The 16,051-nt window shown below is 37.5% G+C and overlaps 1 protein-coding gene across 9 annotated transcripts in view; it reads left to right on the top strand.

The window, feature by feature from the left end:
• atp8a2 (ATPase phospholipid transporting 8A2) overlaps positions 1–16,051 on the top strand; it is a 46,143-nt gene that overhangs the window by 19,580 nt on the left and 10,512 nt on the right. For all 9 annotated transcript variants that reach the window (XM_043225835.1, XM_043225834.1, XM_043225836.1 and 6 more), the window contains 9 exons: positions 26–110; positions 203–342; positions 2,203–2,341; positions 3,757–3,821; positions 10,273–10,445; positions 12,322–12,505; positions 12,720–12,830; positions 14,580–14,654; positions 15,442–15,564. In XM_043225835.1, the coding sequence (XP_043081770.1) occupies positions 26–110; positions 203–342; positions 2,203–2,341; positions 3,757–3,821; positions 10,273–10,445; positions 12,322–12,505; positions 12,720–12,830; positions 14,580–14,654; positions 15,442–15,564 (1,095 nt within the window). The remainder of the gene's footprint in view (positions 1–25; positions 111–202; positions 343–2,202; positions 2,342–3,756; positions 3,822–10,272; positions 10,446–12,321; positions 12,506–12,719; positions 12,831–14,579; positions 14,655–15,441; positions 15,565–16,051) is intronic.

The raw sequence follows: 16,051 nt of genomic DNA, 5'->3' as shown, positions 1-16,051 counted from the left end.
TAATGATGGCATGCATGTATTACAGGACAATGTGATTTTTGAGCGTCTGAATGAGGCGTCACAGTACAAGGACCTGACCGTGGTCCATTTGGAGCAGTTTGCCACAGAAGGTGAAGAGTTTCTCGATATGTCATTGCTTTGAAGTTTGACATTTTTTCTTCTCTTTGGATTAATGTTGGTTTGTGTTTGTTTGTGTCTGCAGGGCTGCGGACACTTTGTTTCGCATATGTGGATCTTGAGGAGGAGGCGTATCAGGAATGGCTGAAGGAGTACAATCGTGTCAGCACTGTGCTAAAGGACCGGGCACAGAAACTGGAGGAATGCTATGAGCTCATAGAGAAGGTATGTAATCTATGCCATGCATCTCACTATTAAATGTGTTCAAGAGCCAGTACCATTTTTATTAATTATAATATGAATTATATTAATATAAATACTTTCAAAATATGTGCTGTATGTTTTTGTTTATAAATAAGAACACGCATATTATGCAAACAAACGTTTCTTTTGGATGCAGTTTAATCTTTGCAGCTAAGATATACATACACACACACACACACACACACATATATATATGAATGGACATACTGTACTGGAAAAAAGCGTAGGTACAGAATATTCATTTATTCATTCACAAACCTATTTATAGCAACTTAGTACTTAGCAAATCTGTGTTATGTTCATTATACATGAGCAAGTATGGAGACCAGCATCTCTTGCACATGGCTGTCCTGCAAATGAAGTGCTTTGACTGGTCAACAGGTGGCACTGCAACATTACATTTTCACACTTCTGAACTCAGATTGTGCATAAGGTGGTGCTCTGTTGTTCTCTCATTAACCGCTACAAGCTATAAACCCTCTGCCTCCCCGTCAGGTCAGATTACACAGTACTGCAAAACCTCGAAACTACTGATCAGAGATCTGAGCCCCAGGACACAGACGCTGTTATATGGAGCAGTGAAAATCCAGTTTGTTGGGTTCTGTGTGTTTTCAGGGCTCTGGCCCAGATTAGTAGTCTGAGGAGGGGTTGGTATACCACAGTGAGGATAATTACCTGCACCAGTCTGCCAAGAGCCCCATAAAACCAGAGTCAACAACACTACTGTGTTACCTCTCCACATACGCAGAAATACAGCAAAAACTCCTCAAATATCCCCCCAAGTACACATACACTCACAGAGAGAGAGAGAGAGAGGAATTATTAAAAAAGAAGTGGATAAGGCATGGTGAAAGCTAGAGAGGAAGAGGTGTGAAAGATGCCAAAGTTTTAGGTTGCCTGTATTTACTGAGTTTCTGTGTGCAGCTGTATTTAGTAGTGCTTCCAGCTATGGTTTGAGGTTATCAAAACATGAATGATACTTCAGACTGTTACATTTTGGAAGAAGGGTGTGCTTTTACTTTGTCGAGAAGTCAGATTTAGAATTTTTCCCTGTTAATAATAAATTAAGTTTACAAGTCACATAGAATGGCATTAAAGGAATAGTTCACCCAAAAATTTAAATTCTGTCATCATTCACTCATCCTCAAGAAGTTCCAAATCTGTATGAATTTCTTTGCTTTGCCGAACTTCATTAGTATTTTTTTTCCCCACCATGAAAGTCAATGGTGACCCAAAACATGTGTTCGGCAAAACAAAAGAAATTCATACTGATTCAAGGGTGAGTAAATGGCAGAATTATAATTTTGGGGGGGAACTATTCCTTAAAAGAAGGGGCTCAAGACGTATCTTGAGACCAAAATATAATCAAGATATAAGGTAACATCCTAGTAAACCACACATAACACCCTACCATCATAATCCAGTTTATTTTCTTAAATTATAGAATAGGATGTAGAATTATATTTTTAAAATTATGAACAAAATTTTTATGAAGAATGATTTAAAAATTCTGTAATTTTATCAATTTTTTTAAAATGTGTACGTTACACTATAAATTAGCCATTAACATTTTATTATATAATCAATATGGTATGATATGATGTATTTCTCCAGAAATAAGATAAGATTAAACATTTCACTATATTTTTCAAAATTTGATCCAATTAATCATTTATTTTAGTTTTGCGGTGAGATTACCATTTTGATTTGTAAAGTTTACATATGTACATAAATACTTATTTAATTAATTAATTATCCTCTTTTTCTTCTCGTAGCTTCCTCTCTTTCTATTAATTAGTTTTTCATTTCTGTCACACACAGAACTTGCTGTTACTTGGTGCCACTGCTATAGAAGACCGACTACAAGCAGGAGTCCCGGAAACCATAGCAACACTCATGAGAGCCGACATCAAGATCTGGGTTCTGACCGGAGACAAGCAGGAGACCGCCATCAATATCGGTGTGTGCCATACATGGTTATATACTTATTCCACAAAGTCACGCCATTGTTTGAGTGCGTATTGGCATATTGTCAGTAGAACACCGCTTATAGTCATGCTTCTGTCTAATGTAGAAATCCATAACTGATTATAACACAGTTTTGCTGGTGCCGATGTTTGACATCAGATGATCATGGCAGCACCCAGAGTGATGTACATGGTTAATTATATTTAACATTTATTCCTGTACAGATATAGCGCATCATTAGGTGTTGAAACCTGTTGGTCTGTTTGGCTGGGTTAAGAGGGCTTTTGTGCATGTGTCAGCTGGACACGGAAACCAGATAAACCAATTAAACCAGGCAAGCAAATGGTTAAAGGGTTTCTTTTTTTTTAAACATGGATTACATAAAAACACACCTGTTTAGAAACAGGTGTGTAAAACTGGTAAATGAGCCTTTGTTTTTAATTTTAAACATTCCAAAAGCAGTCTAGCACTCAATGGGTATCTTCTGCAATTTATTAGTTATACTTTATGTAATGGTTTTTACATCAGTGTTATCAGTCAAAAGTTTGGCTTATCTAAGAATTTCTATGTTTTTTATTGGGTCAAATCTACAGTGAAACAGCAATACTGTGGAAAAAATATTAGGTTTATATTAATATCAATTACAAAAAAAGTTTATAATTTAAAATATTTAAAAACTGTTTATTTATTTATTTATTTATATGCGCCAAACAGAGATTCCCATACCGTGATGTATCGTGCCAGACCTAGTTCCTATTTGTTTTTTAATTTATCTTGAAAAGTGTGATACCTTTTTTGTTGTTGTTGTTGTTGTTTTTTCTAATTGGAGTAATAGCTGTTGAATTTCACCTTTTCTCTCAGAGGAATAAATAACATTTTAAAATTTTTATTATAACACAAAATGCTTATTTTAAATTGTACTTTTTTGCTATTGCTATTTTGAGCGTAGTTTTGATCAAATAAATGCCGCATAGGAAAGCAGTAAGCATAAAGACTTATTTCAAAAACTAAATTATTTCAAAGATAATAAATTTTTTTATTCTACAAAATGTTACAAAAATACCTATTTGTATTTAAATTTGATCAGAAATTGCAGACAGCAGCTTTAAACCAGGCTGACAAGGAAGTGTAACACAACACAATACAATATCAAACAGACACTTGATTGAAAACACACAAGTGGGCTGCTGGACTAATGAAATCGCAGAAGGACAGACAGATAGGCAGTCAGGCGGGCGCTGCAGACAGACAGCTCAAAATAAATTGGGTGAGAATGGAGATAAACCAGCAGACAGCAGACAGGCATTAGTGGGTAATGACAGATATACAAAGAGGTTAAGTTGTTGTTGGGGTGTGTATGTGTGGCTTTGTGTAACGCCTCTACTGTAACTCTCCACTGCGTCTCAGGTTACTCCTGTAAGCTGGTGTCACATGGCATGTCCCTCATCATCGTCAATGAAGATTCCCTGGATGTGAGTACATATTGTGTTTTGTGTGTGTGTGTGTGTGTGTGTGTGTGTGTGTGTGTGTGTGTGTGTTCTCAGGCTGTCTCTGGAGGACACTGGGTGTGGACAGGTGAGGGAAGTGTGTGTTATTGTTCTCGTACAGGTGAAGGTAATTAAAGTGTCTGGTGTCATCATTGAGAACATGATGAAAGCGGGATGGATCATATGAACACACAAACGAGCGGGACACACACTCATATATGTTATGACATAAAAGCAGATGGGGAAAAAAGCTGAAAAGCACACACAGGTGATTTTTCAATAAGAGGAATGCGTCATCTTTCCACTTCTAAAAGGTGAATTACAATAGCTCTCAATTTTATTGTGCCTCTTTTAATGTTTTCTTATTTTTTTAACCACTGTCTGCTCTGCCGACTTTATTTTTCTCACACTCACAAGGTTAATTACTTCCAGGTAAAGATAGTCATACTAACTAGGGAGCTCGTAAAGCCTCAGATCTCTGAGAACAGTCGGCTAGACAGAAGGGCATCACACAAATATAAGTATTCATACACACACACATATGTAGACTCAACTGAGTACTGGAAATAAATGCTCCTGGGAAACGGCAGGATTCATGACTGTTCTGCATGGGATTTTTTTTCTGACTTTTCCCTGTTTAGAACGTTGATAATGGTTTGTAAAAACAATGTTGCCAGATTTTTGGACCATTTTGTTTCCAGTTATTTTGTTTGTGAAATGAAAACAGTATGTTCAGATGAGTCAGATAGTTGCTGTTGGATAAAGAATTAAGAGGCAACACTTTATTTTAAATAGAATTATGGCTAAAGGGTATTGATACCCCTTTGGTAGCATCAAATTGCTTATATCAAACCCACAGAATAATTTTCAGATGAGAAGCAAGAGTTTGCATGAGCGCCTAATCAATTTTTGTTGTATTTAACCCTAGTAAGTTAGTTAGTTTGTTGTATTTACCCACTCATCAAAACGTTTCAGCTCAGTGAAAACAGTGTCTTACGCTCACCAATGCTGCATTTATTTGATCAAAAATACAGTAAACAAGAATTCATATTTAATATTAAATGTCATTTTATATTAAGAAAACACTGCAAAATATTATTACAATTAGAAAAATAAATACATTTAAACAAGCCATGAAATATATTATTAAAAGTAATTTTATATTAAGATAATACTGCAAAAACATTTACAATTAAAAAATTGTGGTATATATTTTAGCTATGATAAACTAACCAATCAGGATCCAGAAATGGATCTGTATTGTAAGTATAAGTTAACTATTCTTATTGTATCAATAATTACTTGGCATCTTTTTTCTTTTTCATCTTTTTTGTGTAAAAAAAAACGTTTAAAACTTCACTCCTGATTGACTCAGTCTGAAGCCTATGATCCTGTTTTTGAGGTTACAGCAGATGGCGATTAATAAATGATAGTGTTGTTTTTGTTCTGCCTCAAATGAGCCACCATTTGCAGTAATCAATATTGTGCATTTGAAAATTGTCCAACCACATTATGGGATTTACTGAATGAGCATTTAATGGCCTTTTATTTTTGTTTTATGCAGCTAGTAAAAAAAAAAGCATAGCGAAAGATTGATGTTTTGTGAGGATGGGCAGCTTTCGTCTCGGTTAAAGTCTCCAAAAGAATTCTTTCTTATCTTACCAAGCTCTTAAAATAACCCACAATACCTCAGACACTGCTGGGGTGAGCCTAATGTCACAGCTGTGTGTTTGTGTGGAAGATATGAAGTGTGTGTGTGAGACAGCTGCCGTTTTGTGTAAAGCGCAGTTGGGCCAACACATCACACTCCTTCATGTCTTCTTCCTTTCTTTCTGTCTGTCATCTTTATAATGCACAAATAAGTTAATCATTGTTGATGGTGTGATTGGTCGATTTTCTCTGTCTCCCTGTCACACAACTCCTCCTCCGTCTGTCAGCGGCTCCCAAATTTACAGGAACAGTGTGTGCATTAGAGTGTGTTGGAGCGTAAGTGTGTGTGTGGGGTGAGGAGTAACACGATCTCCTTTTGGCGCTCAAACTCGTCAAAACAAATTCTGCCAGCAAAGCCTCCTGGGTAAACATGATGGCTTTTGACTCACAGTCTGTGACAAGTTCCATCTGTCACTCCACTGTGACACACACACAAACACACACACACGCACACACGGTCCCATTCAGACAACTGGTGTCCTTGTAACACACACTGAGGCATTCTTACCCAAACATTTTCTCTGCCTCCTTCCTTTTTGTCGCACATATTGTTTCCATGGCCCACACATACTCGCTTTTACTTTCCCAGACACACACACACACAGCTGTCTGTCTGATCTTTCTGATAGGCTGCATTCCACGTTTGCTGTCACACTGTCCGTATTACATGACTTACACAAACACACTCCGCTGTAGTCGTCATTAATCATATGCACGCAGTTTGTGCTCCTCTTTTCCGTTCTCTTTGTGTAATGCAAGTACTATTCACAGAACTAAGATCAGCACATGCGCAGGACGACTGACATGTGATCGAAATCTCTGTCACGCACACTATTTGGGGGCCAGGTATTGCACAGGTATCCACATGTTTGTTTGTTTTATAAGTATGGGGCTGTTTCTGGCATTTAAAAGGGCTGTTCATACTAAAATTCTTTTAGTCCTTAAATTCTCTTAGTACTTTCTCAAAGGTTGTCGTAGTATTATACTTGTATGGGGTTATTTTGTCAGTGAAATGCAAAAGGAGATTTGATTCCTATACTATAACAGTTCATAGTGACTTATAAAACACTGGTCAGTATCATAAATTTGGTTGATATGAATTGTGATCTGTATTTCAAGTCAAAAACCTTGTGATGGGATTTTTAGTCTGTTTATGCTGCATATTTCTATAAACTTTTATGGCAGTCGTGGAACTTTTAGGTGGTCTGTTCTTTTAAACTTCATGAAATATGATGTATAGGTATAGATTATAAACATTAAAATGTTTATCTCTTATGCTGATCAGAGCTCTATTTATTAATGTTTTATGGAAACGATATATATATATAATTTTTAAAATATAATTTATATACAAAACTTTTTTTTTTTTTAACTTAAGATATGACCCTTTCTGTTTGTGTGTTTATGAAGAGAGAGAGTTTATGAACTGACTTGCTGCTACACTGCCATTGAACAGATAAGGTGACCTGTCATGTCACAGCAGTTGGCCTTAATGTCTCACTCACTCACTTGTATGTGTGTGTGTGTGTGTGTGTTTTCTATGAATGGAGAATGCGATCTGTGATATGTAACACCAAAGGGGCCTTTCTCTCTATTCTAAATATAAATGTGATAAGATCCCTTTCGCAGGAACCTGAGAACACAACAAAGCTGCAATGTGTGTGTGAGTGTGTGTGTGCGCGCTTGTACAGTAGTGTTTTCTATAAATGTGTGTTTGTGAGAACATGAACTCTATTCAGTTCCCAGCACAAAGACGTACAGAAAATAACATTTAACTTGGATCATGAAACGCATTCACTTCTGATATCTTTCAGGGAATGACATAGAAAAATGTACAGCACATCCCAAATAGAGGAAGTCTGGAGTCTAAATGAGTCCTTAATGGGTAAAACACTAGTTTTCTCTAGAGTGCCTCATCAGGATTTCCAAGCAAGAGGTCTGAGTAGACATTACAGAGAGTAGACATTAACAATGAAACATGGGGGAGTCGTCTGTGCATCACCAACAGCTGGCTAATAGTCTCAGTCAAGTCATCCTATCCTGTCAATCAAATATTTCTTTAAAACCCATCATCATCCTGAGTATATCTCAAATCAAGTTTTATCAGTTAAACCACTGAGAGTGTTTGTTTGTTTCATACATTTATTTATTTAGAACTAATACACTAGATATTTTAAGTAAAGGTTTAATCTTTTGTTAAATTTAATAAATAACAATTAGGTTAATTTGTTTATTACAGAAAATGTTTACGTGGTTGATACATTTAAAATGATATATTGATCAAATTAATTTGTATACAAATTTGTTCAGTTATTTATCTAATATTTGTATTTTAGCAGATGCTTTTATCCAAAGTGACTTACAGTTGAAGACAATGGGAAGCAATCAAGAGTAAAACGATACAAAAACGATACAAGTGCTATAACAAATCACGGTTAACTTAACATAGTACATGTAACAAGGTATTTTTAAGTTTTTTATATATATATATACATTTTTTGTAGAAAACATTTTATGTTATTGTAAGTTTTCCTAGTATTTTCTAATTCTATTAATGAATTTGTTTTCTTTTGCGTTTCTTAAGTAATTGCATGGTTATAGTCAGTAAAACTGTATGCCTTGAGTAATGCAGGATGAATTCAGTGTGGTGTTTGTCCGGGGATTAAGATTTTGTGACTGTTAGCGGTTCCCATGGACACGGGGCTGGCAGCCGTAATGGCGAGAGGTTTGACTGGCACGTTCTTCCGGCTTATTATCACCTCTGTGTTGGAGTATTACGATGTTTACTGCAACGCGATGCTAATTGCTCACACGCACACAAACCCACGCATCCACTCATACGCAAACATTTCGAGGTCATTAATGTGGCCGTTTAATTGTTAAATAAATAATATATGCAAACAGTCCTGTCGTTCCCAGATAAAGATTTATAACCTCGCACCCTGGAGAGAGTCACATTGACATATCCTGTCTGAAGTTCAGGAGTTAATACTAAATCGAACCAGCCGTGAGTGTCTAATGGAGAGAGAGCGGAAAAGAGAGGGCTGTCTTTAATAATAAACTGGGAAATTTAGTTGGTAATGAATTACCAGTAGCAGTTTTCTTAGGCCACTGTTTATTCACGTAGACACACACACACAAATGCTTTGACTTTCAGCACTCCCTTGATCCATAATCAGTCTTAATTCTTCCATTACTTTTCTGTTTTTCTTTCCCTCATGTTTTCCCGGGAAAGGTGAAAGCAAACAGGAATTCCTGAATGAAAAGATAAACACACACACACACACACACATGAACAGGGTTGAGCTGAGGAGAGGAGATGAGCTCTAGTTACTCAGGAATCTTGATGGCTGATCTCAGTTCCGCTATAAACCGTTTTCCAAAACCCCACTCTCCCGCCTACATAGGCAGCTACCTTCTGAGGGAACATCCAGTAGTGTATTTTTTCAATAGAGTCGGATATTAGCACGTTCCTAAGCTAACAATTCAGTACAGGCGGATAATATTATTCAGTGTTGAAAGAAAAGTGCATATACTTTTAAAAGGAGCACTTGTTTAATAATGTACTTAGTTTACTTTAAAAGAATATACTTTATTTGGTCTCCACTGACTTCCATAGTGTTTTTTCCCCCATACAAGTACTTAAGGTCAGTAACTAAAGGTGAACTATCCTTTAAAAAAAAAAAAAAAAAAACAATCCTTGAAACACACTACAAGTTCACATTTGGTCCAACTGAGCACCATTTTCAAGGACAGCACAGTGAATGTGTGAAAAAGCCCTAAAATACTACTTGTAGAGGCAGCTCACTGAGTTTTGGAACACATCGATAGTTTTAGAAACATATTGATTAAAGTCGGCAGTATGGAGTGAATTCATCCTCTGTGCTACAGAAAGGCTGCTGTAGTGCTGACAGAGACTTCAACAGCTGCAGTCATGTGTGTTTGTGTGTGTGTGTGTGTGTGGCCGCCAGCGCCGTGCCTTGTTGCGTGCTGCGTCGTCCACATGGTTCTCGTTACATATTGAAGGATGTTTGTTTTCTCTATTAGTGACTCTGTCCCATTATCAAGATCTCAATCAGAAACCGCCTGCAACCACAACTCAATAAACACGCACGCACATATTTCACCTTCTCTTTTTATCTCTCCGTGTCTTTCTCGTCTCATATGTGCATTCAGGCACACACACACATTTGACTGCTTATCTTAATGTGGACATACAAAATGCTACCATGTAGTTTTTGACAAAAAAATCCTCCCTTTCTCCTTACTTCATCATATTTCTTCTTCCCATATAAAGTTCTTGTTGGCCAACAGTTCATGCTTTCGAGTCCTTTAAGGGTTTAGACTGTCTCGGGTGACAGGATGATGTGTAACAGGTGTGTGTGTGTGTGTGTGTGTGTGTGTGTGTGAGAGAGATTGCGGCGCTAACAGCCCCAATGACACCACTTAAAACATCCCCTTCAACTTCCTTTGGCATTACGCTCTTGCTGTGATATGTGTGTGTGATCCATGTGTGTGCGTGAGAAGTGTGTGAAATGTACTGTTAGGGAAATAAATGTGTGCTGGCATGCTTCTCAGGAAAGGATTGAAGCGGTTTTATATAGCAATGGACATAGTATTGAAATGAAACCGTAATACTGACATATATGGATGTGTTGTTATATGTGTATTTATGGGGTTTTAGCGTGCATGGCCATCATTTTTTTTCTCTTTCTTGCGCCCCCAGGCAACCAGGGCCACACTAACAGCTCATTGCTCCTCGCTGGGTGACAGTCTGAGGAAGGAGAATGAGTTAGCTCTCATCATAGACGGACAGACGCTCAAATACGCCCTCTCTTTCGAAGTGCGTCAGGCCTTCCTCGATCTCGCTCTGTCCTGCAAGGCCGTCATCTGCTGCAGGTGCTGTATAAAGGTCGAAACATGCATAAACATCCTCAAATACAATAATAGGAGAGTGAGCCTAATATTGTCTTGACTATCAACAAAGACATCTGGTCAGTAACTCTGACCATTGTCGATACACGATACTATCGTCTATCAGCACAACCCTAGTGTGTGTAAACCCTACCTTTTATTTCTCAAAATGAGAGACTTTGATTTGCTTGGATGTGCGTGTGTGCGTTCTTATGAAAGGTTGTGTCTTGCCCTGGGTGACTAAATAACTGGTGAAAATAAGCACTTGGCTCCCAGAACAGAGAGGCTGTGCAGAGGTAATGTAATATACTGAGCTCTGTGCAAATGTCAAACTAATGACTCACTTACTGTCATTATACACTCACACACACTCTCACACACAGGTAGACAATGCAGTCATTCACATCACATTGTTGAATACTGTAAATGTTCATCTAAACATAATCTGAATATAAATAAGCGTGCTGCAAGTTTCAGACAGTTCTGATTCGATAATAAAGTGTGTTTCCATCTGTGAGAGGGAGTAATTGACTTGCTGTTGCATGAAGCCTATATCCGGACTGTGGTCTCTAAGGCCCTACAAACCGACTGAACCAACCCTTCCAGTACCCCCCCACACCATCCCGAACCGCACAAATCCACAGACAACCAGCAGAGAGGAGCATAAATGTGTGTGTGTGTGTGTGTGTGTGCCCTCCATGCATGGTTTCCTGAGTTCACACTCTGTTTGTTTAAAGAGCTGCTTTAACCTTCTTATTTTCTGCTCAATTCCACCATGAAGAACATTAGCCAGGCTTTCATCTGCCTACTGCCTCAGATCTCCCCTCCGGCTCGCTGTGATTTTGTGAGGTATAGAGTTATTGTGGAAAAAGGGTGGAATCGATCAACAAAATGACAAGGGAAAGTGCTTTGGGGAGGATTTGTCTTTTCAATTTTCGATTTTTATGAGTATACCATGCCAACGCTATTAGGGTGATCATACGTCTCTACTAGCTCGCGCTTTTCTGGCCAATTTTTAGAAACTTTGTATTTGCAGCTCTTCTAATGTTGCAGTCTACTTTTGGTTAAGTATTTATGCTGTAGCATTTCTCATTTGTTGGGTAACAGCTGCTAAATGAATTAATGTTAATGTATGTCAGTGATCTTGGAAATCACATCCAACACCTACCAAAGGGAGATTATTTTGTGCTTCTCTCTTTTTCCGAAGTTTCGTGATTAGATGTCTTCTGGGCGTGCTGTATTGATACAATGATCTTTTTATACTTTTTATACTTATACTCTAATTATATACAATTGTTTTAAAGGTATGTGACAGTAGGAGTAGTTAACCTAAAATGTGAATTCTGCCATCAGTTAACCTGGTTTTTGTTCAGTATATATATTTTTAATATTCTCATTTGTTAACCGATTGATCCAAATCCATGCAATCAAAATTAGATTAAAAAATGTGAAAAGATATTTTAGTCCATATGAAACAAGAAGTTTAATCCAAGTCTTCCGAAGAAGAGACTTTTTAATTTAATTTAAGCTTAAATTCACTTATAAACCTTGATTAACACACAAACTTGATCACAAGAGAACACTCCTCACTGGCTCTTATGCATCAAGCACAATGCGATTCAGACAGAATGCATTATAAGTATTTGAAATTTTTCTAATCAAGCACTCTATAGAGTACCCATCATGTTTTTTCTGCCAGTAGAATCACTTTATGATCTAAAGGTTTCATGCCACCAAACCTTGTTCATTTCACACCTCTTGTTGCTGACTGATGATGTTGGCACATTAATGAACAAATTCAGACAAATTCAAGGCATATTTGAGTTCCCAAGATGCAACTTCTGCCTTGTTTTTCTTTCAGGGTGTCTCCTCTGCAGAAGTCGGAGATTGTGGATATGGTGAAGAAGCACGTGAAGGCCATCACTCTGGCTATCGGAGACGGAGCCAACGATGTGGGGATGATACAGACGGCACATGTAGGAGTGGGCATCAGCGGGAACGAGGGCATGCAAGCCACCAACTCATCTGACTACTCTATAGCCCAGGTCTGACACAAACACACTCATGTAATTCATTATTCTGTGGCTCGGTCACGCACACACATCTCATCTTTAAAAACATAATTACACTACCACAACACAAAACACACAGCAGTCTTCTGCCCACAGCGCTGTTGTATCCGGGGTACTGCTCCTGCAGTAATGGTTCACATGTGTTCCTGCGGGCAAACTAATTCTCTCTCAACCGCTCTCTCTTTAGTTCTCATACCTGGAGAAGCTGTTATTGGTTCACGGGGCTTGGAGTTACAACCGGGTCACCAAATGTATCCTGTACTGCTTCTACAAGAATGTGGTTCTGTACATCATAGAGGTGTGTACATTAATAGCAATCAAGTGTGTGTGTGTGTGTGTGTGAGACTTTTAAACGGATAGATCACTTAAATATGACAATTCTGTCATAGTCTGTCTTATTGTTCCCAACCTGCATGCTTTTGTTTCTTCTTTAAAGCACAAAAAGAAATATCAGACAGAACATTTCCTTCTTTGTTTGAATAACAGAGCAAACTGTGTGCCAAGTCTGATATTAATGATTCAGAAATCCCCTGGTATGTGTTTTGTTGTGAGTGCTGGTAGAAATATTTTCAGAAAATAGACATTTCTCACACAAAGCTATAAAGGGATTTATATAAAATGTAATTGAAGTAAATTATTAAATGTATTTTACCGAAATTTATTTTCAGAAATGTATTTTAGAAAAATAAACTGTTTATACATTTTTATACATGTATTATATTTTTAAACAGTAAGATTTTTTATGTTTTCCTCTGCTTTAGGATTTTTTTAGGAAATTTTGCTTTCATCATAAGAATACATTACATTTTGAATATATATTTTCAAATAGAAAGCTGTTATTTTAAGTAGTAAAAATATTTATTTTGTTGTATTTTTAAACAGAATGTTATTATATAGAATACAATGCTATAATAGCAAGATTGGAATACAATGTTTGGAATATCAAGAGGGCAAGTGTATTGTTCATTTATTTTTGGACAGACTTTTTCTTTAAACAACATAGTTCTGATTTTGGAATGTGTTGTACTTACAGATCACTTTTTAAAGAGAGTCATCAAAATTAACCCTCATCCACTCACACACAGACAAACACACACACATGCTCAAATTGTTTTTTTTCTCCCCTTTTGCTTGCCTTTTTTCACACAGACACCCTTGCGTACATTAAGTAGACTGCTTGCAGCTGTTTATGGAAGTGTTTGACAGTGATAAATGAGATGCCCCCTCTAGTCTCTGCTTTCCATCTCACACACACACACACACTCTCTCACAGGCACAGACAAAGCCGCTGACCCCTATCTATAGTGCCTGGGTCCTTCCAGTTCAAAACTGCATACCAGATACACACTGTCATTCGAGAGCTGTGTGTGTGTGTGTGTGTGTGTGTGTGTGTGTGTGTGTGTGTGTGTGTGTGTGTGTGTGTGTGTGCGCGCCCTAGGTAGAGTGTGAGCTTTACTGACAGGGTCACCGTTCTGTCCGCTGGAGCATTTGTCAGCTGTGCCACCCCTTAAAATGGCAGCAGGTGCAGAAACATGCCCCCCTCATTCGCCCGAGGACTCTGTGTGTGTGTGTGTGTGTGTGTGTGTGTGTGTGTGTGTGTGTGTGTGTGTGTGTGTGTGTGTGAAGACTTGGTTAAAGGTTAAATGTTTAAATGTCTCTATATTTGTGGAATGCGATTGTCCATGCACATCTGTCCGTGTTTGGGGGAGAGGGGCATTTTGGGGGTCTTACAGGGGATTAGCTTCCAGCAAAGAAGAGCTTTAAAGGTCGAAGTTCACAGACTGTCTTTGTCTTCATAGCGGAGACAATGTGGGGGATGGACAGCAAGTGTACATGCGTATGAGCGTGCGTGTGTGTGTGCGCGCTTGTGTGTGTGTGTGTGTAGGCTTTTGTTTATATGAATTGACCTCTGCCTTGAGTTTGATGTTGTCCAAAAGTATTTTGCTCGGGGGTTTCCATGTTACTGATCTTTTTTGTGCCCTCTCTTAGTAGAATTGTTTATCTTCACTTCTGTATTTTAACACACTTCTATGTCTTTTTCTCTCAGCTTTGGTTTGCGTTTGTAAATGGTTTCTCTGGACAGATCCTGTTTGAGCGTTGGTGCATTGGCCTATACAATGTGGTATGTGTGTGTCTGGCTCTCTCTTTATAGTTTTTAACATTTTATGGCAAACACTCCTGACAAGATTTTGTGGCATCAAATGTATCATTTACAGAAAAGACTATGCCAGAAAACATTGTGGCAAATTTTGTAAAAAGTCTCCACAAAGTCTCTTTTGCTCAGCAGGGCTTCATTTACTTGATTATAAATACAGTAATATTGTAAAATATCATTACAGTTGTGACTGTGACTCTGTTTAATTGTATTTTAAATTAGATTCAAATATGAATATTTTATTCTATTTATTTCCTATGATGCAAAGCTGAATCTTAAGCATCATTACACAGTCTTCAGTGTCACGTGATCCTTCATAAATCTTTCTGATTTGCTGCTCAAGAATTTATAAGATGCCTAATTTTTTTGCAAAGGATTCTTACATAGAATATAAATAAAAAGTAAAATATGAATACAAATTTTAAAAAGCATGTATTTAAAATAGAGATCTTTTATATGTCTTTATAAACATTTTCTCTCACTTTTGATCATTTTAATGTGTCCTTGCTGAGTAAAAGTATATGTATATATATGTAGTGTATATATATATATATATATATATATATATATATATATATATATATATATATATATATGTATATGTATATCTATGTATGTATGTATGTCATAGTTAGCTTAGCAACACGTCTGTTCCCGTCAGAATGTTTTAAATGAAGTTTATTTTTGGTTGTGCTTTGGTTAAATCCATACCATGTAATATACTGCAACACTTGGATGTTCATCTGTTTTTCAGATCTTTACTGCTCTTCCTCCATTCACACTGGGCATATTTGACCGGCCGTGCAGTCAACAGAACATGCTACGCTTCCCTCAGCTGTACCGCATCACACAGAACGCAGAAGGGTTTAACACTAAGGTACCAAGATTTCAGTAGCCAATACAAATGCGCCATTTCAATTACAAATTACTCATACCGACAGCAAATACCTTGAGACTCATTAATCTGTCTGCAGTGAGTGTAAGACTGTTATTATGATCATCATCCTGAGTTATAATTGATTATCCCAGTCTGATGTGGTTAACAACATCAGTGTATTGTTTGACTAGGGACTTCACCACAGATAAACAGGAGTGCAAGAAACAGCATTGCAGTGCTTCCACCCAGATAATAATGAGATTCATAAGCTGAAATAAGACCGTCATTCATTTATAGCCGAGGATCAGTGTTTGTGTGTGTGTGTGTTTGGGGTGATCTGGGGGACATTGCACTGGCTGTGCAATTGCAGAGAAACTGTTTGTGTGGGCTGTGTGTGTATCTTGGCATTAGTTTGTCTTGACTGACTCTCTCCCCTTCTCCCGTTCCTGCTTTCTGTCCCTCCCTTCCTCTCTCTTTCATTGCCTCT

Source organism: Puntigrus tetrazona, chromosome 24 (assembly GCF_018831695.1).
Source record: "Puntigrus tetrazona isolate hp1 chromosome 24, ASM1883169v1, whole genome shotgun sequence".
In the NCBI taxonomy this organism is placed as follows: Eukaryota; Metazoa; Chordata; class Actinopteri; order Cypriniformes; family Cyprinidae; genus Puntigrus; species Puntigrus tetrazona.
Note: the sequence above shows the minus strand (reverse complement) of the source record. Positions and strands in the feature narration are given on the sequence as shown.